The sequence below is a fragment of the Chionomys nivalis genome, chromosome 11 (genome assembly GCF_950005125.1).
Source record: "Chionomys nivalis chromosome 11, mChiNiv1.1, whole genome shotgun sequence".
Lineage (NCBI taxonomy): Eukaryota > Metazoa > Chordata > Mammalia > Rodentia > Cricetidae > Chionomys > Chionomys nivalis.
In genome coordinates, this window is record NC_080096.1 from 34,704,752 (window position 1) to 34,727,971 (window position 23,220).

Sequence of the window (23,220 nt, forward strand, 5' to 3'; positions counted from 1 at the left end):
GGAGAAAATGAATCTGGCTAGGATGCTTTGATGAACTAACATGAAGAGACTGATCAACTGGCATAAAACACAAAAGATCTAAAAGTAAAGCCAAGAGATTCAGGCAGAAATGCAGCACTGTGTTCTGACCTGACTATTAAAATGTGACTTACTATGGAAATCATGACATGGGATGTCCTTCTGTATATGTGTTGCTTTTATTGGTTGATGAATAAAGCTGTTTTGGCTAATGGCTAAGCAGAGCAAAATCAGGTGGGAAATCTGAACAGAGATATAGAGCGAAAGTAGGTGGAACCAAAGAGATGCCATGTAGCTGCTGAAGGAGACAGACACTGGATCCTTACCAGTAAGCCACAACCTAATGTTGATGATACATAGATTAATAAAAATGTGTTAATTTAAGAAGTAAGAGTTATTCAATAAGAAGCCTAAGCTAATAGGCCAAGCAGTGTTGTAATTAATATACTTTCTGTGTGATTATTGGGAAACAAGTGAGTAGTCTCTGCCTACAAACTGTGTGTCAACTGTGAGGCAACTATATCCACATAAAAACTGAGAGAGCTTGGATGGAAATTCTAGACACAAAAGAACAGAGTTAAGCACAGCTTCTTGGTAGCCGCAATTTTTTCAGATAGGCTCTGTTTGCTGGCAGCAAGCAGAGGTGCAGCTCCTCTAAGAGAAGGCTTTCTGACTCAATATTAGAAGTAAAAACTGCACGGCTTCTTTAAGAAATGGCAGTTTCCTGCTCGTAGCATGAACTCTGGCTCCTTAATGAAGTCCTGCACTTAAATGGGGTTTATAAGCAGCATGCTACAACCTGCTTAATGATAACATAGACGTGCTGCGTCCCTGGAGCTGGGGCAATGAGCACAGCTCGCAGGCAGAGGCAATGAACATACCTCCACCATATTAAAAGGCCAAGAGAGGCAGAACCAGCATCCAGGGCTGCCTCGATCACACTGCTTACCATTTTAAAATGTTACTTGTCAGAAAAGGATTTCAGATACATAACAGGACAAATTCAGACATAAAAAACCTCTAAACGAGACACAGTGTGTTTAAAAAATGTACATAGGTTTGAGAGAGAGAGGAAAAGGTATATAGACAGTTATAAAAAGAAGTAAATAGTTTTAAAAAATAAAACAAAGTCTTTACAGTGACAGCAAAAGTAATATAAAGAGTACAGACAGTCATAGATTAAAGGAGAAAAAAAAATAAGCCACATAAAGACGGAATATATACAGTCTGGATTATGTGTATTACTGTGTTTTCTTTGAATTTTTTGGCTGCAGAAAGTTATATGATTGTGGGGGCTGCTAAATTAAACCAACATATATATTTTAAAGGTATCTTGAATTAGAAATTTGGGTCTAAGAACATGTTGCTTTGGAAAAGAGGTTGTGCTTTTGTTTCCCATCAAAGGATGGGAACCTGTGAATTCCATCCAAACTAATGTGGTTTGATGGAACAAGACCCTCCTGACAGGTCTCCATGAACCCTAAAAATACTTTGCCCAACAAAGAACAGGAAGCAGTTTGGAGAGAACAACTTCCCAATTCCCAAAATGACTGTTTATAAATGTTTGTTTTCATTTAAAGGGGGCTGATTATAAGTGATTAATATTTAGAGTCAATTTCTAAAAAAAAAGTGGGGAGATATGATATAGAGATGAATAGTTTGCATTGGTATGGATCTTGGTCTATTGATACAAATTTAAGGTTGATTTTGTTACACTGTGTTTATGTATTTTTGCTCTTGTTTAAGGTATTCTGTGTAGCTCATTTAAAATGTAATGTATATTTAAATACAGATTAATAGATAGTTATCTGAAATAACATGGTAGTCATGTTAGTCAGGTTTTCTAGATGTACAGAGACATATTTCAAATGGATAGGCATTCTTCAATCTTTCAAATACCTATATAATATGGCATTTAAAATGTTTTAAGAATTTAGACTTTTTTCAACAGTGAGACATGTCTGCTTCTGGCAGTACCAATTACTTCAGAGAGGTTGATGGGCATTGAAAAAACTCGTTATGGAATTTGTCTTCAATGTGAAAAGGATAGCCATTTGGGCAAGAAACTGCTCTTGCCTGAACTTATTTATGGTATGCTGTATGAACTGGACATGCAGGACCCAAAGAAAAGTGACTGCTGAACATACAAAAGATGGGATGGTCCTCCAGGGTTCAAGACTCACAGAAGAAACTGATAGACACTCTTCTGAAGATACAGAAGAAAGTGACTGACAAACTGCCAAGATAGGCAAAACAGCCTTTCAAATTTCCTGCTTCATGAAAAAAGTTTGTCAAGTACTATGTGCCTGTAGGTTGAAAAATTTGAATGGCCACCCAGGCAGCAAGATGTCTCTGCCAATTCTAGAACTTTGGAAGTTGCTTACAATGCACTTCCTGTTTACTTAGGTAATATTATATCCTTCTAGGGTCTTTGATGGAGTTGAAAAATAGATAGTTATAATTATAGTTTTCCTTAGTTATGATAAAATATAAATTAGATATGAAACTTTAGACTCACAAAGATAGAATATTATTTTCTTTAATTTGACAAATGTATATGGACTAAATATTATAACTGTAATTCTTGCTTGATACCTGTTTTGTTATATGTAATTTTACTATGTTAAAGTTAAAACCTTCCTTTTTATTTAGATAGAAAAGGGGAGATGATGTGGGATGTTCTTCTGTATGTGTTGCTTTTATTAGTTGATGAATAAAGCTATTTTGGCCAATGGCTTAGCAGAGCAAGCTAGGCAGGAAATCTGAACAGAAATATATATACAAAGAGTAGGAGGAGTCATGGAGACACCACATAGCTGCTGAAGGAGACAGATGCTAGAACCTTACTGGTAGGCTACAGCCTCGGGGTGATACATAGATTAATAAATGGGTTAATTTAAGATGTAAGAGTTAATTAATAAGAAGCCCGGGCTAATAGGCCAAGTAGTGTTGTAATTAACATAGTTTCTGTGTGATTATTTGGATCTGAGCAGTCGGGAAATGAGCGAGCAGTCTCCATCTACACCTTGAGTTTACACATCCCTATCTTTACTCCTACCCTACTAGTTACTGTGCAGTGGATACTTAGCTTATTTAGGGAGATACAATAGGGACATATGAATGAAACTAGATGCTAAATGCTTTGATGAACTAATATGAAGAGACTGATTAAAATAGCACGAAGTTATAAGACGCAAAGGATCTAAAAGTAAAGCCAAGAGATTTATGCAGAAATGCAGTATTGTGTTCTGATCTGACTGTTAAAATGTGACTTACTATGGAAATCACTACTAATTTCTAATAGTAACCATCTGTTATTTTGTGTGTGTGTGTTCAACCTTTAAATCTGGCTCTTACAATCTTCTTGTCATTCTCTAAGTGAGGTTTGAAAAATGCACAGAAACAGTTTAAAAACTTAACAAAAGCTCAGCTTATAATGCATCAAAATCTTAAATATACACAACTTTATCTAGATAATTGCTAAGGATAAAACCGCTAGCTAAAATCACTAAGGATGAAAAAGTAGATAGAAAGCTTTCCATCAAAAGCTTCCATAATATGACTTCAGCCAAGTTCATCTCCTATGAACTTCCTATCCTTTGAACTCAAACACTGTGTGCATCTCAGATGACGCTGTAGTCACTGTCACTCTTCCTGGCTTTCCCTTCATCTCAGCAGGTCTTAAAAGGCCTACGAAAGTGTTGAGAATGCAATCTAAATGTGAAATGAGTTTTAAGGTGGACACCATTTTTAGATTATCTATGCCTCTGTCCCTTATCATTAGTTTAGATAACTGTGCTAATTAATTTTTGTCAAGTAGATAGAAACTAGAGTTTCCTGGGAAGAGGGAACCTCAGCTGAGGAACTGCCTCCATTAGACTGGCCTGTGAACAGTATATGGGGCATTTTTTTAATTGCTAATTGAGGAAGGAGAGTCCAACCCACTGCAGGTGGTGAAATCCCTAGGCAGGTGGGCCTGACCTGTATAGAAAAGCTGAACAAGCCAGAGGAAACAAGCCAGGAAGTGGTGTTCTTCCGCAGTTTCTGCTTCAAGCTTTTGCTTTGGTGTCCCTTGATAATGGACTGTAACCCATATGATGTAATACACCTTCCTCCTGTGTTGTTTTCGATCATGGTCACAGTAATAAAGCAGACTAGGATAATAACTGTCTTAGCTTAAAAGCCGTTTCCTTAGGAAAGCCCACCTGATCCCTACGCTTTCCCATGCTGTAGTACTTACCCGACTTGTGATTAAGAATCTGTTCAGTTTTGTGGGCTGTCCCACAAAAGGGGCCACATATCTGCCTTACTCACTGTGGCCATCCCAGCTCCCAGTAAAGTGCTGAGCACAAGGTAGGTGCCTGATGTCCTATTCATTCACTCACTAATATCCCAATGTACTAACCGCTCAGCCCTGGAATTTATCACAAGAGATCAAATGCTCCTCTTAGAGGGAATAGCATACAGATTCTGATGCATTTGTTTTACTTTATGGGAGCTTCCTGTTTACTGTTATGCTCTGGGCCTTTACAGAATCAGTTCTGTTGCTCACCAAAGACTCCCTTTTCAGAGTGGCAGCCCTATTTCTCATCTTAGAGGGCAACGAAAAGAGACGAAAAGGTTAAGGAGAAACATTACAACTTGAATGACATGAAATACTTTTGTGTGTTTGTATGGTGTACATATGTGCTCATATGAGTTTGTGCGTGCATGCGTGTGTATGCAGTCAGAGGCTGACAATCATCAGTCACTGAACCTGGAACTTGCCATTTTGAGTAGGGTAGCTGGCCAATGAGCTCCAGGAATCTGTCTGTCTCTGTTCCCCCCAGAACTAATTTCAGATTCATGCCACTGTGCCAGCTTTTATGTGGGTGCTGGGGGTCTGAACTCAGGTCTTCATGCTTGTGTGGCAGGCACTTTATCAACTGAGCCATCTCTCCAACCCTGACACAACACTTCTTAAACAAATCGGTCAAGTTTATTGAAAGGATCGGAACCACTTTAAACGCAGATGGCAAAGGAGTAGGAGAACAGAACAGAATGAAGATGGGCACAAGAAGACAGAGCGGAAATAGAGGCTTCCAAATGTTTTAGTCACAAACTTTAAAACTGAAGTATAAAAGGCAACAGAACTTCTACCCAGATCCAGGCTTGGTCTGATGCTATTGGAAGAAATAGCAGGACAGATGGCTACTATTACCAACTATCTTTGCTGGATTAAAAATAAGAAGGGGGTTGGGGTAATAAGTTTTCACAGTAAGCCTTGAAAACCCTGCAAGGCACATTATTCATCAAATCATTCAAAGTTCTCAGCTCCTACTTAGCTTAGCTGAGTTCAAAAGGGCTTTAAGAACTAGGACTCCTTTAATCTTCACAGCTTTGTAGTAAATTACACACTCTTGTAAAGCAGGCTGGCCAGGTGGAGGGGGACAGGTCTCCTACCCCACCTTCCAAAGCCATACTCGGGCAGCTTGCCAAAGCTCACTGTGGCAGAGCCAGCTCAAGCATTCCTTACCATGTGCCAGGGCTCGACTTTACGTGTGGGTTAGCTTCCAGCTTTGGCGGTTACTTGAATTTACATTATAGTTTCCTGTATTTGGTTTCCATCAAAAAAAAGTATCATGTCTTTGCTCCATTGTACTTTTAAAAGTGAGACCTATCACTGCTAACGAAATGATCCACATGAATCCCATACAGATGAAAAACAAACACACTCTGTTCATGAGTCATGAAAAGCAGTGACCTCCTCAGAGTCAGCAAATGTGCACCACCACCACCTGGTCTGACTTCACCTCTTAAAAAATGTTTTAATTAGCAAATATTAGTTCTACATCATGATGGGTTTCATTCTATTTTTACCCATGTACATAATATATTTATCTGCATCACCTCCATCACTCCCCCATTAGCCTTCTGTGTTCCTCCCATCTAATTCCCCTTCTCCTTCCATGTTTTTCCTGTGTGACCCAATTGGTTTCATTAGGGTTTGTTTATAGAAGCAAATTCATCTGTTTTAAATGATTTTCTTAATATTATATGCAAAAGGTTTCCTCTAATATGCAGACAGGAGCAGGATAAATCTGAAAGCCAAGTTCAAGGTTAAAAAAATGGCACAAGATTGTTGTATCTACCACTTTTACTACTTCTAACACCTGAAGAGAAGAGAAAAGAAAGGAAAGGGAAGGAAGGAAAAAGACTTCCTTTGGAAAAACATCAAGTTTCCCTACCTGATAGGCCATTGGCAACATTGTAAAAGACTTCATTCCTGCCAACAAGTTGTAGTAAGTTGAATGATTACACTGACCCTTGATCTCACCCCTTTCAGACACACATACCCTGTGCACTTCAGAGAGCTATTATATGGATTTAAGCAGACATAAGCACAAAACAAATGTATAGCCTCTTAAATATGCCAGACACTGCTCACACAAGGAGGGGGGATATCATCTATGTACAGACAACACACACCAACACAGAGCATGCCACAGCAGATCTGAAAAGACTTACCACGCTGGAGGTCAGGTTTGCTCTTTTTTCTGCCTTGCTCAGTGCAACCACATCACTTTCTACCAGGCTGAGTCTCTGTGTCAGGCTACTGAGTGTCTCGTTCATCCCCTCGAATTTAAGGTCACTCTGTCTCTGGTATCCCACTACAGTACTGTTGATCTCTTCTAAGGAGTTTTGAAGGTACAGGATATCCTAGGGTGGAAATAAACGAATTTGGGATCCCAAATACTGCAGCTAGACAAGCAGGACAGGAGCAATGCAGCAACCATTATTTGCATCAAGGAGTAAGGTACTTTTCCTGGCTGTGGAACTGCCTGAAACTGCTTTGCTCTTTCTTCTATCAACAGTTTGCCCTCTCTTGCATTGCTTGGCCTCAGCTAGGCAGGAAGGGGAAGATGAGAAGTGACTGCAAACTCCCAGTCCAATCCCTCAAAGCGGCGAGTTTGGGAATTAATTTCCTGATGTTTACCTCACTTGCTGGCAGGAGAGCATATTGGGTTATTAACTGAGGTCCCATTAACTTAATTGGTCAGAACAAAACTACCTTAGGAACAATACCAATTACTAAATTGGCTCATGTAACAAAAGCACAGCAAGTAGTGCATTATTTAGTACAAGATTCAATTATTTTTATTGACATCGTCTAGTACTGATTGCTACTTAAAAAGGAATGATGACTATAGGTTTTGAAGGGCATTAAACTCAGGACAGAAATTCTTCGTAGAGAAGCTTTCCTTTATTCTCTTTAATTTGATTCTGAACCCAGTATCCCTGCCTCTTCCTCTCCAGCCTTTTCTCTTTAGACTTTAGAAAACACCAGTTTCAAGGATATGTTTCTCACCTTCTTACCAGAGTTTTCTATGGCTCAAACCAGCCATCACTTTGGATTTTGCCTCAATTGCTATTTGCATATATCTTTTCTGCTCAGTTCTCAGACAGGAGGGTGATGTATGAGGCACCTGCTGAGGCACTGTATGTTAAGCCCACATTCCTCAGACTGCCTCTATAGCCCATCCAAGCCAAAGTACCTGTTTTGAACTTTCACTGTGGGTTTTATTGTCAAGTTCTGATGTAGCTGAAGATGATGGCATGATTTGGTTGCTTCCATTGGTCTCCTTTAAGAAATATTAACACAAATGGAAGTTAGTACATAGGCAACAATTAACTACTAGGTTACTTAACCATCTCAGATGGTCCCGGAACAGTCTTGCCTCCCTAGGATGTAGCCATGGATTAATCCACAGTAGTTCCCCAAAGCTTACATTATGAGCCATATGAAAGGTGTCATGGCTATCATGGACTTCTGGGAGTGTTCAGCCTGAAGCAGAGGCTGGATAGCAGTACCCAGATTATTCCAGGAACCTGAGCTCCTCCTAGTGCGCCTCTCAGTTTCCTACTGGGATGAATTATTTGAAACTCCTCTCTCCTCTCCCCATTACCGGTACTGCAGGGGACTCATAATCAAAGCACAGCCAGTGAATGTGCACACGACTGCTTTCCTTTAACACACGCTCATGTCTGTATCAGAGGTTGACTCTCCTCTCCTCCCCGCTGCTTTCGTCTCTCTTTGCAGACACTTAAGTATAACACGCTTAGATACATTTTCACCCTTTACTGGGGGAAAACTGTAAAGCTGATTCTTTTGCAGCCCACAGCTATGGTTTAGTACAGTGTGCTAGTAGGAAGATCACTATTGGCAGTCATGGGAAGTTAAAAGATGCTGACCCAATCACAACGATGTAATTGGCAAAACAGTGTTCCTTAAAATCTGAACTCCTAGGTATTTATTAACCTTGCTTTCATACAAATTGAAGGTAAAATTAAAAAGAAAAAGATGTAACACCCATGGTTCTAGGAAGCAGAAGATATACAATTAGGAAAAAGTATTTTACGAAATGGGTCATTACTTGAGAGCACGTGCAAGATAAAGGAAATGATGAGTGTTATGTCTTTATTACCATGGGTCATAGAGGTCCTCAGTTACCATATTTACCAAAGACCTAGTTTTCAATCCTATTTACCTTCATGGTTTGACATACAGATGGCAGACTAATGAGTACACATTGCTTGTTGGAGAGTTTTTGTTTTGTTTTGTTTTTTTAAAGCAGGCAGAATAGGATCTGCTTAGTTCATTGGGATCATGACTCTGACACAGGAAACGGTGAGCTGGTGCATGCTGCCTTTCTCTCATGTTAACAGATCTTACCACACTGCTCTGTAGAGATTCCAAGGTTTTCTTGTGCTCATCCACAGTTTTCTGTATCGCCTCCACAGCAAGATGGACACTGTTTAAAGTATTGCCAATGGAAGCTACGCTCTGAATAGAAAAAAAATGTAGGAATATCAGTTTTCCCTTTTAAGAGCTTTACAAGTAAGTATAACAGACATGCAATACATTCACATATTCAAAATGCATAATAAATCTGTGAAACTATTTCCATAATAGAAGCAATAGAGATTACCCAACCTCAATTTCTTCATGCCTCTATGTAACTTCCCAAGACAATCATTTATTCACTTTCTGTTACTATATATCAGTTTGTATTTTCTAGTACTTTACATAAATGAATATATACTTTAAAAAACTTTTTCAGTTTGTCTTCTTTTACTAAGTGCAACTGAGATTCATTTATGTCTAAGCTGCTCAGCATGTTACATGCCATTGTATGATTTTTATCAACTTGTTTATTAACCAATTAATGGATGTTTAGCTATTTTCAGGATTCGACTATTACAAATAAAGCTGTGATAAACATTCATATGGAAGTCTGCATGCAGACTTGTGCCCTCATCTCCCTTCATACTTTCTCGTTGTCACAATACACAGATCCACAGCTGTGCAGATCTGTCTTAACTTACAAACCATCTTTTAAAATGGTTGTGTCATTTTACAGTCTCATTAATGGTTTAAAAGGGTTCCCACTGTGCCATACATCCACAAATACAGGTGATGTTAATTAAAAAAATTTCCCATTCTAATGGCAGTGTAGTGACATGCTGTGATTTTAGTTTACACTAAAGCACTAATTAAATATAAATCAGTATTTTAATTCTTTCAACTATAGTCAAACTATGAATTCCATGTAATTTATACTGAAACAATTAGCAAAGACAGACACATTTGTTCTTTCTATGAATACTTTCCCATATATAAAAATCAAGCCATTTTCTCAATTAAGAAAATCCACAATCTTCCCCAAATAAAATACATTTTCCTAAAAAATTATTTATAACAGTCAAATACTGGAAAAGGAACACTAAAAGAATAATCTGGAACTCACAGACAATATGGCTACCCCTAAACTATGTATGATAAACACCCTGCAGGCAAGCAGATAACCAGTCAAGGCTGTTGACTGTCAAAAGTCAGAAGTATTAAGCGATAACTTTTGAGCAAAATTGGGTGGTATGATTTTTGGCTCTAGGAAACCCACCAGGCAGTAGAATTCTATCAGCAATGAATGTAGTTAGGCAACTACTTATTGTTAAGAATATTTCTTAAGACGAGTCTCTCTGCCGACGTAAATAATTCCAATCAGACCAAATCAGACCGAATAAAAGACGCCCATGTTTAATGCAGTGCTCCCGGGTGGCACCAGGAAAGCATGGTGAGGGGAAGAGAGAGAAGGGCAGCTCACACAAAACCCGGAGACCATGTGTACATTCTCTGGGGGGCAGTTTAAGTAGCCTGTGGGAGTGGTCTTGACCTTCCCTGGGGAGGAGTCACTGTTTGGCAGGCTTTCTTGGAGGTGGAGTTTGGACTAAGGCAACTCTCAGGGGAGGGGCTTGAAATGGAGTTCCTGCCCAGTATTCCAAAGATGGGTGCCAGGGGCTGGGATGAGGTCTCCAACTATAATATTCCAGACTCTGTATAAAGGGGTGTTAGGAAGCTGGGGTGATGCTTTTGACCAAACACTTATTTTGCTCATATTAGTCCTAAAGAACCCAAGTATGCAGAGGGCATGGTTCAGAAGTCATCTTTAAAATAAATTAAGAAATTATGCACATTTGTATGAGTGTATGTGTAGGTATATGCACGTGAATGCAAGTGCCCATGGAGGTCAAAAGATGTTATTGCATCCTCTGGAGCTAGAGGTACAGGAACCAAACCCTGGGCCTTGGCAAGAGCGGTATGTGCTCTTAACCGATGATCTATCTCTTCAGTTGCCATGAGTTACTTTAAAAAAAAAAAATCCAAAAGAATGTTATTATTTGGTGGGTTTTATCCTTTTATTAAGACATACTGACGATTTACAATGTGACAACAGTACTTTTAACCAAAGTTATCGTATTGTTTTGAGGTGGTCTCATATAGCCCAGGCTTGCCATATAGCAAAGGATGACTTTGAACTTTCGATCTTCCTGCCTCTACCTTCCACATGCTGGTATTATAGGCCTGTATCACCACAACTGGTTTTATGAGGTGCTGAGGATCAAATCTAGGGCTTTGTGCATGCTAGGCAAGCACTCACCCAACAGAGCTGCATCCCCAGCCTCCAAGGTAACATTTTAAAATTACACTGAAACAAGAATTCAAGGAAACAGGAGTTGGTAACATTTTCTTTCTTTCTTTTTTTTATTAATTAATTTATTTAATTATTAAAGATTTCTAACATTTTCAATATTTAAAAAAAATCACATAGCATAAATGAAAGCTAGCTAGGTTTTTGTTGTTATTGTTTTGTTGGTTTTTTTTTTTGCTAGCTAGGTTTTGGAGATGAACTACAATTTCGAAACTGAAATATAGTTTAAAATAAAAGCAGAACCCAGCAAAAAGATAACATTTGGGGTAGTCTCTAAGTTACTATGCTACATAAACACTGTTGTTGCAAAAAGCTGCCAGACACTCAAAGACACCTACTGTTAGAGAATCCTCACTGGCTGGCTGGGCCTGTCAGGACACAGGAAGATAGTGAGCTCTTGTTCGGGGGTTGTTTTTTAGGAAAGCAGCTGACAGATCACGTAAATCCTAGAATGAAACTCTGAAACTAGTATTCCTACCAACTGCAAAGTGCCTGGTACACACTGGAGAAAGCTCCACAAGTGTTTATTGAATTAACGAGAGCAAGAACAAGCCAGTTTCCTTTTCTGATGTAAGTCTGCCAAGTTGCTTCTGTAAGGCTACAGAGGCCTGCTTTTTCCTTCTTGGTCCTTGGGAACGATGGCAAGAATCTGCTTCATTAAAGTTGCCTCAATCTTTCTAATTTAAATGTTGAGAGCAGATGGCCATACTAATGAGCAGCAAATTACAGGGACTGAGCACACAATGCTGCGGCTGCAAAACATCAAGTCTTATTTCTGTTTGTGGTTTAGCAATTTTTTCACTTTGTGTAACAATCTAGGTATTTATGGACCGAGCCTGGCGTATGATTGAATCAAACATCACAGGCTAACTTTTAAAAAGCCAAGGACCCTAGATTTAAAAGAGTCCACAGCTCAAGGGCTCTTATTTCTAAAACCCTTCTTTCGTTTTTTTGTTATGGGGGGACGCTCTTGTGTCCAATTGGAAACCATGTTCTCCCTTCCAACCTCTCTCCACTGTCCCCATTCAGCTCCAGGCATTCCTGAGTCTCATCCTTCTGGATTCCACTTGTCTGCTGTTAACTACACACCAGGGCTCTTAAACAAACAGAAATTATGAACTGCTGTTTGCACAGGCACTGAGGTCTACAGTGTACACACAAGTGATTGTTTAGGATGTATATAGTCACCTTTAGAAAATAATACCAAACTGTTTCCAAAGTATTTTTTTTTCTCAAATTATACCCAACAGTGTTTAAAAGTACCCTTTGTCACATGACTGCTCCTTAATTTCTAATTTCTGCATTTCATCTTAGATCATCTTTAAACAGCAAAACAAAACAAACAAATCCTTCCCAATCATGGAAAAGTTGATGCTTAGAGCAACTCTCATGCACAACTGGTCTGGGCTCCTGAAGACAGTGTAACGACAAACTGAAAAGCAAACTGCTATCTGCTGACATGGTGGTCCCAGCAGAGCAACTCGAGAACACACACAGACAAAGGGTGATCAACTGTAGAAACCATAAAGTAACCTGTTGAAAATTAAAGTCCCAACTAGCAAAGCTGATTTGAACTCCATGGGACACAATGGTATACTTCACACTGCTCTTTTGGAGCAGCTGATGTCAAATGCCAGGTTTTCAAAGTGAACTCTTAATTCCAGCATTAGGTAGTGTCCAAACATAGCACTTACCTTCTGAAGTCCCTCTACAGTGCTAGGCAGGCTAAGTAAGTCTGCAGCTGACTTGACATTGGCTTTCAGGTGGTTTACCGCAGAACTCAACAGAGAAATCTGAAAAGGATTAATAAACAAAGAAAACAGAATTTGTAGAGTATGCGCTTCCTTCACAAGCTCTACGGCTCACAATGTCAAGGTACCTGTCAGCTCTCGGGAGCAGAGGAACTATAGTGCTTTGGGAAGAGCTGAGAATCAGGAAGCAAGAGGCAGAGCCATGTGCCATTCTTTACCTTGGTCCTAGCGCTGCAGGGCCCAAACTCTTAAATAACTCAAAAGAGGCGGTGATTACCATACAATCCTTCAAGAGTTGAACAGGAAAAAACTGATGATCAAGGACCACTTCAAAACTTCACTTTGGTAAAAGAGAACACCTATTTAACTGACTTTTGTTCCTGTCCGAGTGGGAACATATATTATAAAGTAAAAGCCCATCACCACAAAATATAGTCCACAGGAACTGTATCCTGACAACTTGAATAGCACTTTCAACTACTCAGGGACTTGGTTTTGGTTTAATAATGTGATTAATATTTCAAACTCAATAGCTCAACCAAAGCATTACTTTGTACCCTGAAGGAGCTCAATAAATACCCACTGACTCACTGAAAGATGCAATGAATGTATTAAAACAGGAATTGAATCAAAATAAAATGTGGCTTCCTTTCTACTGGTAGGATTTAAGTATCTGGACTCCTATCTGAATGGGGTCTGGGGGAACCTGTGAAACATGCAATTTCAGGCTCTGAGTTCACATTCTAGTAAGTCCTGCAGTGTGACTCAAAACACTCTTCAAAGAGTCTTGGTGCCAGACTGCTTTCTTATTCTAAATTTTAGGATGAGAATAAAGGTCTACCAATAACTATAACAAAGAGCGGCTTCATAAACACCCAACTTTCTGGGTACTTGCGACAGGCCAAGCAGTGGTGGTACCAGAGGATGTCACAGCAGGGCCAGATTCCTTTTCATTCCTTCAACAAGTTCTTGGCATTTGCTTTGTGCTGACACCTTAGCTGCAACCCTAGGGATTCAGCCAGAACATTCTGCTAAGCTGCTTCACAATTCCTGACACACAGAGACTAAGATAATGAAGGGTTACTGTATTAGGCCACTAAGTTTGAAGATTAAATGTAACCCAGCAACAGATGATCAATAAAGGTCACAAGAGTTATATGACACGTGACTAGAGCTCAGTACAGCTACCTGACACAAATGATCAAGCCAGTGGCATTTCTTTAGGAGGGAAATGAGTGCTTACACATGCCATCCTCCCTAAGAGTTCTCAAACACACGGATCACTCACTAATGTGCTAACTCTATCCATTCCAAAACAAAAAGGTGAGACACCTTGGCCCACATGAGAAAGACTTTTAGAAAGCTATAAACCTCATAGAGTGGCAATTGCATCGGGAAGGATTTTTTTTTGTTTTTTGCCATTCCTTTAAGAAGCTATGGACAATACTGAGTCATCAAAGAACACAAGGAAACAGGCATTCTCGTGCATCATTCATGGGAATGTGAACCGGAAAGGGATTGTTCTGAAGGAACAGCCCTCAAAACCTGAAATGTTTTTTACATATTTTGTTCAGCGCCTTCATTTATAGAAACCCATTCTGATGATTACTTGTGCACAAGTCTATTTGAACCAGCGGATGTGTATATTCATGAATAAGGAATGCTGTAGTACAGCACATGCCGCATGTCTCCGTTTATTCACATACATACTTGGTATATAATCCATAAGCTGATTCATATTCAAAGCTATGATCGTTTTACAAGTACATATGAGGTGCAGACACTACTACCGACACGAGACAACTATGTACAAATGTGAAGCAAAGGGGCTACTCTCCTAGGTATGTTCCACAATTATTCTACATGCCCTATTATGTAATATCTTTCAGACACTAGTGAAGAAACTCCTTTCACTGACAACAAAGGGATAATAACACACTGCGCTCTAGGTGATCCGGGCAGAAACTATTCTGTCCAACATCTTGAAGCTACGGCAGAGCTAGTCACAAGTATCTTAGGAACATAATGGTCTCAGAGAAGGCAGTGTGGCTGCTGGAAGCTGCCATTTCACCTAACACTTGAGAACGAATGAAAGCCAACCCAGGAGGACTAGGTTAGGTCGTCGTCTCCGCGTCACAAACACTGTAGGTCTAGGCTCTGGAGCGCCAGCTGCATCCCCGAGGGAGTGTGCTCTGGAGAGCTTACTGTCAACTCTGCAGTTGCTGGTCACATAAACAGCGTTTTTCTCATTTAAAGGACTGGATCACCGGCTCAGTTATACACCCCAGACCCCCCCTCTACAGCAGAGCCAAACTGTGTGGGAAACTACAGTAAACGTACATGTACAATGGGACTGGAGAGACAAGGGGTACTCTCCCATTGTCTCTGACCTCAAACAGATACATTCGAGTCTGTGAGATTGGATTCAAGCATTACAGAACAACAAACATCACATTTTACAATCTGAAGACCTAAAAACTGTGAAAAAAAATCACATTCTAACCAAAAAATGAGCTATGACTTCTATGCATATTATGATTTTTTAAATCAGCAAAAATAAAAATAGCCATTGTACACTATTTGCTTAACATAAATTTTATGCTTCAAAAGCAGAAATGCTATTTTTTCTTTAGGGTTAAACTTAATGTTCTTTAAATAGAGAGAAAAAAGTTGAGAAAACAGATTACAAATGATATGATTATGAGTAAGAACTCCCTACAGTGAGTTCTGTTCTAGAATTCACCGCGTAGTCTAGGTTGGCCTTAAACTCAAGAGATCCTCTTGCCTCTGTCTCCAAATTGCTGCGATTGAAGATGTGCCCCTGGCCCTACTAATTCCTATAAAGATGGGAGGAAAACATATTTCCAAGAGTTAAGTATTTCAGTGCTAGACTGCTACACAGCTGTGACCTTGGGTAAGCTCTTTTACCTCTTTTGAGTCTCAATTTTTGTTTTCTTCCCACTAACCCCCCACCCTGAGACAGGGTTTCTCTGTGAAACAGCCCTGGCTATCCTGGAACTTACTCTGTAGACCAGGCTGACCTCAAACTCAGAGATGTGCCTACCTCTGCTTCCCGAGTTCTGGGATCAAAGGGATGAATCACAACCATCCAGCAAGTTTCAATTTTCTTATTTGCAAACTGGGTTTAACAATTTTTACATCATGTGACTTAGGACATAGAGAAAGGAGCTCATACATGCAGTACAGGCAACAGAGTGGCCTGCACAAAGGAAACATTTAATGTATAACAGTTATTACCATCACCACCCAGATTTTCATCACTATGCCTGAGGCTGACTACAGAGTACAATTTCTTTTTTTAAAAATTTCATTGATTTTTATTGAGCTCTACATTTTTCTCTGCTCCCCTCCCTGCCTTCCCCTCCCTTTCAACCCTCTCCCAAGGTCCCCATGCTCCCAATTTACTTAGGATATCTGTCTTTTTCTACTTCCCATGTAGATTAGATCTATGTAAGTCTCTCTTAGGGTCCTGATTGTTGTCTAGGTTCTCTGGGATTGTGATTTGTGGGCTGGTTTTCTTTGCTTTATGTTTAAAAACCACTTATGAGTGAGTACATGTGATAATTGTCTTTCTGGGTCTGGGTTACCTCACAATTCCTAATGCAATTAGATGCATATGCAGTCGACCAGCACACAAGTGCTTAAAAGAGAGCAGCAGGAGCTAAGAAGGGCACCTAAGGTCCTCGACAATGTTTGTTGATTTACGTTATCTCTGGCTTCTTTCTGTGCCCAACTAGGGCTATAAGGAAGGACTAAAATTTCCTCCATACGCAGCCTTTTCACTTATCTATCCTTTTATAAATGCAGCCCATTCTTGTTAGTGGGTACTTATCTTCTGAAAAGCTACAGCCAATGCTGAATTAGTGAATGCTAAGTCACTGTTTCTAGGTGTGGGGGCTTGGTTCCTGTGAGCTCCTCGGTCACGTTTTTAGTAACTTATCAATATAATACATAACCTTGTTTTACACGTGTTCCTGTTTAAACATCTTAATTAATGATACTGCTGACTTATTAACACTGAACACACAGCTAACAGCACTGAAAGTGATGCCTAAAAGAAGCCTACCTAACGGTGAAATCAACAACAAAGGCCACAAAATTGTGAAAAGTGACAAGAAATATACCACAGAACCCAACCTGCTTATAGCACGAGAACAGAACAAGAAAGCAGGGCGCTGCCTTGCTCCCCTCCAGCTGTCAGTGTCTGGGGTGGCTCAAAGTTGTTGCTGCTGTGCATACATCAGCCGATGACCGAAAAAGCCTCATACTTACAGATTTTGAGGTTACAAATAGATTTTAACATGTAGATAAAATTATAAGGATCAGCTGTTCTGTCCTACTGAGTGTAACTGCCTCTCTTTCTCCACCTGGTCCACTGTTCCCTTCAGGGCTTAGCCTAGTGTTTCTGGGAAAGCTGATCCCAGTCTGGGTTGGACATTCATTTAAGTATGCCCTCAGCATTTGAACCATATGCTTCATGTCAAACTGTTTACTTCCCTATCTTCTAATTGTCCGTAAGATCACTGGGGTAAGGAATTGCATCTTTTTTGATTCTAAATCTATTATAGTCTGAACGTTGTTGCTCTCTTAATAGTTTCATGTTCAAAATCTCCAAGGTGGTGGCAGTAAGAGGTGGGGCCCTCCAGGTACAATAGGGGAGGGTTCTACCCTCACGAAGAGCCCAGTGATGCTTCTTTGCCCTTCTGCTAATGAAGATGTAACAAGAAGACCCCATGCATGAAGCAGACAATGAGCCTTCACCAGAGACCAAATCTGATGACATCCTGATCCTGGACTGTTGGACCTCCAGGTAATAAATTCCTATTGTTTATAAGTTACCTAGTCTAAAGCATTTTGCTAGAGCAGTCTGAGCAGACTAAGATGGAGCCAAAGACCCGACTCCATAAAAGCAGCTCTGTGAACATTTGTTCTCCACAGCATGGGAGGCCCTTATACTGCCAGGAGGAGTGGGCATGATATCAGAGGCTTCATGAATCAAACAGAAGTATAAATGAAGTTTCAAGTACGTAGCTTAAAAACTTTCAAGGTAAAGTTGGATTTTAACTTTCCCAACCAGATGGCCTTCTTTCCCCAGCCCAAATTAACCTCAGCTTACTTGGTGTTAGGAATAGTTCTTGTTAAGCGAAAGAATAGATTTTCTTGTTGTTTAAGTAACTTTCAATTGTTTAAAAATGCCACTAGAAGCACCTGAACTGACAATTACCATTAGCAATAGAAACATGATTGAATATTATTTTTACTCTTATTCCTACTTTGCCGCAGGACAAATGCTGCTGACTTGAATAGAGCACCGGATGGACAGCGGTAACTTTAGAAGAGCGCTCAGACTGCTAGGCTAAACAACCGTCAGCTCTGCTCCACCCGCATCCATCCTCTGGGTCTAGGCTAGCAGAGGACTCCTCTGCACTAGGTTGGTTTTATAAATCAACCTAGCATCTTGCAAAGCATGGGGTTACCCACCTGGAAAGCATTTCAGTCTGACCTTCCCCAGTTCTACACACAAAACCCAAGGGCTTCTTATACCAGCCAAGCACCGGTTTTCTCCCTGAGCAGTCCTAGAACGCCAGTGTGTGAGGAGGGGATGGGAAATAGACAGCTGATGTTGGTCTTGCCATGCAAAGCAATCTCATCCTTGTCTGTGATGGTTGACTCTGTTCTGCCACGTGGAACCCACAGGTTGCCCAGGAGAAATGTTCATTCTCTCAGAGCCTCAGTGCTTCTCTCATCTGACGTCATCTCTGTCTGTACTGCTCAGGTGCTGTGTGAGTGTAGGGCCACAGCTGACTCTAGTCTTTGTGTATGAAAGGAACGAATATCTGCTTTTCTTAATTGATGAGAATAAATGATAACTAGTAAATAGTAGTTGCTACCACCCATCGATTATTTCCTGTGTGATTAAAAATAAAATAAAATAGAGCCAGAGGTAGTGGCTCATATAATCTTAGCACTCAGGTCAGCACGGTGTACACAATGAAACTCTGTCTCAAAACCAAAATAAAACCTCCAAATTGGAATGAGCAGGAAATACAATGCCATAAGGCACTGAACATTTTCCAGGTGAGCCACTGCTTTCAGAAAATTTCATTTTAGCTACTAATGGTGCCTTAGTCTACTTCCTGTGGCCACTGTTAAATACCACGGAGTGGGTGACTTACAAATGGGCTTGTGTAGCTCAATGAAGAACACATGACTGCATCTGATGAGGGTGTTTTTGCTTCATCACAGCACAGTGGAGAGCTTCACGTGCATGTGATAAGAACAAACACGTGTGATAGCACGGACCTCTCTTTTTCTTCTAGGACCATTTTGTGGTAACTGCTAATTACTCATGAAAGGCTCCACTTCCATATACACTTGACATGTGAACTGGGAGGCACATTCAAACCACAGTATCTTGTCATGCATGTTTACTGGGCAAGGTAGACATTCTTACTATGGGTTCCATGCAGAAGCCACTTTCCTAGACCACTGAGTTTCAACACTAACTATCCTTCTCCCAAAATGTGGCTGAAAGATGTAACTTGATAAATATTTACAGGCTCTTTTATTCTAACAGGGCTTCCTACTGGCTCATTCTAGTAGTCTGTGGACTCCAACCTCAAAAGAATGTTCTCTCAATCCCAACAAAGATGACAAACCTAATTTTAAGTATGTTGCATGTATATCACTCATTTGGTACTTGAGTTTTCTTCTCAATGACCATATTTTTTCCCAACTAAACTAAAAACAATAACAATAAGCCAAACTAAAACAGCAACAGACAAGTCAACCCAAAACCCAGACCTGAGAGCGGGGCTAAGATCCCAGTGGAGTAACTCTAACTACCCGTGAGAATCTTGGTCAGCATCCTTAGACTAAACACTGCTTCTCTGGTAGATTCCTTCTTCCTACCGAGCTATGCACAACTTTGAGGCAAGTTTGTCTAGACTTGCTTGTCTGGCCAAAGCATTTACCCGACTCTATGGCTGTTTCTAAGCTAGTCTAGCTGACTGTGAGCTGTTGTAGATCTGACTTCCCGCCTAAAACATTACAATCCAGTGCTAAACCTCTAAGTGTGTAAGCTCTCTGAAACAAAATGCATCTACTAACAGTGGGTGATCCCCTTTCTCTGGTAATTAGATGGTACTTCTTATTTGATACTATACTACTCTGTAGAAGAAACTGGCTCAAGTACTTATAACTCCCTCGATAATGCTCTACCTCTGTAGAACTCCGTGCATGTGAGAAGAATTAACATTTAAATACGTGGTAAATGCATTTTAAATTTTGGTAAATAATTACTATTTTAACATGTTCTGCTCACAGCAGGCAAACTCCAATTTAAGAAGACAAAACCTGAATTTATAAATTTATCCTAAATGCCAATAACAGCTTACACAGGAATAAAATCACACTTTTGCTACCTGTTTGTTCATTTCTGTGATGTTGATCCAGACTCTGCTCAAGCCCAGCTCCCCAGATTCAATCTTCTCAAGTTGTTTTTGTTTGCTGAGAAGTTCCTCATTAAGTTTGGGGATTTCCTGGAATGAGCTTTTCTGATTAGATTCCACTGAAAGCAAAATAAGAACAATTGTAAATAAATATCACATTCCCTCTGGTCCCAAAATGAGAGAGAGAAAAGGATCAAAGGGCAGGAAGAAGAGGGATTAGTGAGATCATAAAATGCAAATTCTGAGATGATAATGACTTAACTCAGTTACCTAACTACAATGGAAAAAGAAAAGGGAGGCCAGAGCTATGCTGTTATTTACATAAGTGTGTGTGTGTGTGTGTTTAATTTTATTTATTTATTTGGTTTTTTGAGACAAGGTTTCTCTGTAGCTTTGGAGCCTATCCTGGAACTTGCTCTATAGACCAGGCTGGCCTTGAGCTCATAGAGATCCACCTCTCTCTGCCTCCTGAGTGCTGGGATTAAAGGTGTGTGCCACCACCGCCTGGCATAAATGTGTATTTTTAACACTCGTAATATTAAACCTTAAGTTATGTTACTTGGCTCAATGACAGAACTCTTGTTTGGCATGTGCGAGGCACTGGGATCTATCTTCAGGACCACAAAACAACAAGGACAACGAAGACAGGTGTCTAAAAGCTGTAACAAAAACCATGAGCAGAAAGGGTTAGATGATTTCAACTCTACAACTTATTATTTTGAATAAATTATTCAATTTCTCTTGAGCTCAATTATCTGGAGTAGTGTACAAGATCCCCTTTCCAAGAGTGTTAGAATGTCGTGAGAATGGCTGGAAAGCATTAACACAACTGGACAGGCATACAGTAGGTGATAAATGAATGTTAAGTCTGATCAGTTTCCAGATTAGTCAATTACGACTTACAACTCCTACCCGTGGATGCTCAAGGTCATTAGAAACTACATCTCTAAATGTTTATTTTCTTCTACTTTAAGTTGGCCGACTGTGAGGTGGTATTCAGATACCAATGAGAGCTAAGGTTTTTATTTTTTTCATAAATAGCAGTGTTTTCATAAACGAACCCAAAAGCTCAAGAAGAAAGGAAGATAAACACGTTAGATGACGCGGAGGGGGACATTTGGGCTCGTGAAACGACAACTCCTGTGTGGTTAAGGGATTCGAAGCCTGAGGCAGAGGCAAAAGTGCGTTCTCGTCTTTCTTTAAAAAGCATTTTTTCTCTTAATGGAAAATAAAATATTGATAATGGCTGTTCCTTCGGAATAAAACCTACATCATTTTTCTTCAGGTCACAGACTTCCTGATTAGTTACAATATATATTTTTTAAAACCAAACACTGGATACAGGGCCAATATAAAATCATTTATTAAAACGAGAGCTCCATGCCTTGTGAAGTCCGTTTCTGTATGTGCATTCAGAATATCATCTTAGGCACTCAGTAAACACCTGTTACCTAAATTAGCCTGGTCTTTGCTGGCCTCCCAACCACATTTCTCAGTTTTTACCCTCCTGTTCAGTCCAACAAAGAAAACTCAAAAAGTAAAACACCAAGACAGCAAGCACACTTAACAGCAACACAACCCCACGGAAACTGAGGACAGTGGTGATATCCCTTTAAGCAAGCCCCCTGTGGAACAACTCAGAATAATGAAATTAGGTATTTTCATTTATTTTTTAGAAGTAGCTGCCAAAGGACTGCATTCTAAATAACAGACTTCCCTAAGTGCTTTTAGTGTAGCATTTGATTTACACGTTTGCAGAACACATCCATCTCGGGTGGTAAGAATGTTTCATTGCTCATTCTAACTAATGCAGCTCTGTGCCACTGAACTGCTTATTTGGTTTCCGCTGGGTTGTAAAGAAGAGCCCATCCCACAAATGCCTTCCATGCTCAGGAGGGAGGGTCTCTCACTTTCCTAAAGTCTCTATGCAATAAATAGAATTTAGAGGTGGAAGAAGTAAGGCAAAGACATAAATAATCCGAGTTACAACTATCAGCTAATGAACGCATAAAGCTGCCAAGCCCGAGTCTTGGATCCTGAGGAGTCTATGAGCCAAGAGGGGCTCATAATCATTATCTGACGTGGGCTTTTTAGGAGAGACAAGTCAAGTTAGGCACTTCTGTTACATAAATGGAAGCATGGCAAACAAACAACTCATGATTACTTATTCATGTTCTTTCACCATGGAAAGCAACTCATTTAAAATTTAATATGTGAAATCTCAAAAGAATTAACCTAGTTCTTATCTTTTCATTTTTTTATGATTAGGAAATGGAAATTTCTACATATACTCTTCAAACACAACATAGACAATATCAATAGTAATGTTTTGTATTCATACAATACCCTTATAATTTGCAATAAATTTTTATGTAATTATCATCAAATGACATGTTACTGAGCCTCTACATGCCAGCTCTGTACTTGACACTATCTAATACAAAACACTTTAAAGTTCTCAGTCTAGAGGTGAAGGGAGGATTACTATAAATGTTGATAGATATGATCACAAAGTAATGACCAAAGTGCTTTGGTGGCAGAAATACATCTGTGTGTCATGGGTAAGAAAATATAGGCTCAGATAGACAGTGATTTAATTTAATTTACAGTGTTGTAATTTTACAGTGAGTAACGAGAAGCAGTCAAACCACGCACTCACAGGACCAATCCTCTTTTGGTATGCTCAAGATGTCGGGGGCACATCTTTGTGCCTGTAGTCACACAAAAGCATCTAACATGTTGTACAAAAGATCGAGTCACTACTTTCCCTGCACGACCAAAAAAGGAGATGCCTGACATACAGGTACTTTCCTTCTCTTCCAAGTTCTTTTCCTTCTCTCTAATTTTTCATCACTGACAAAGAGAAAGCACTGGAGATAGAATTTTGCTTTGAATAACTGTGGAAGTCTTTTGAAATAACTGTTTCTGGAAAAAGGAATACTGAATTAA

General features: G+C 39.8%; 1 protein-coding gene across 1 annotated transcript in view; it reads right to left on the reverse strand.

Annotated features, from left to right (window-relative positions):
* Efcab14 (EF-hand calcium binding domain 14) overlaps window positions 1–23,220 on the reverse strand; it is a 44,317-nt gene that overhangs the window by 14,245 nt on the left and 6,852 nt on the right. Inside the window, exons 3-7 of the mRNA XM_057784653.1 lie at window positions 20,245–20,390; window positions 12,743–12,841; window positions 8,732–8,842; window positions 7,554–7,640; window positions 6,526–6,717 (exon numbers count right to left, since the gene is read on the reverse strand). Of these exons, the coding sequence (XP_057640636.1) occupies window positions 6,526–6,717; window positions 7,554–7,640; window positions 8,732–8,842; window positions 12,743–12,841; window positions 20,245–20,390 (635 nt within the window). The remainder of the gene's footprint in view (window positions 1–6,525; window positions 6,718–7,553; window positions 7,641–8,731; window positions 8,843–12,742; window positions 12,842–20,244; window positions 20,391–23,220) is intronic.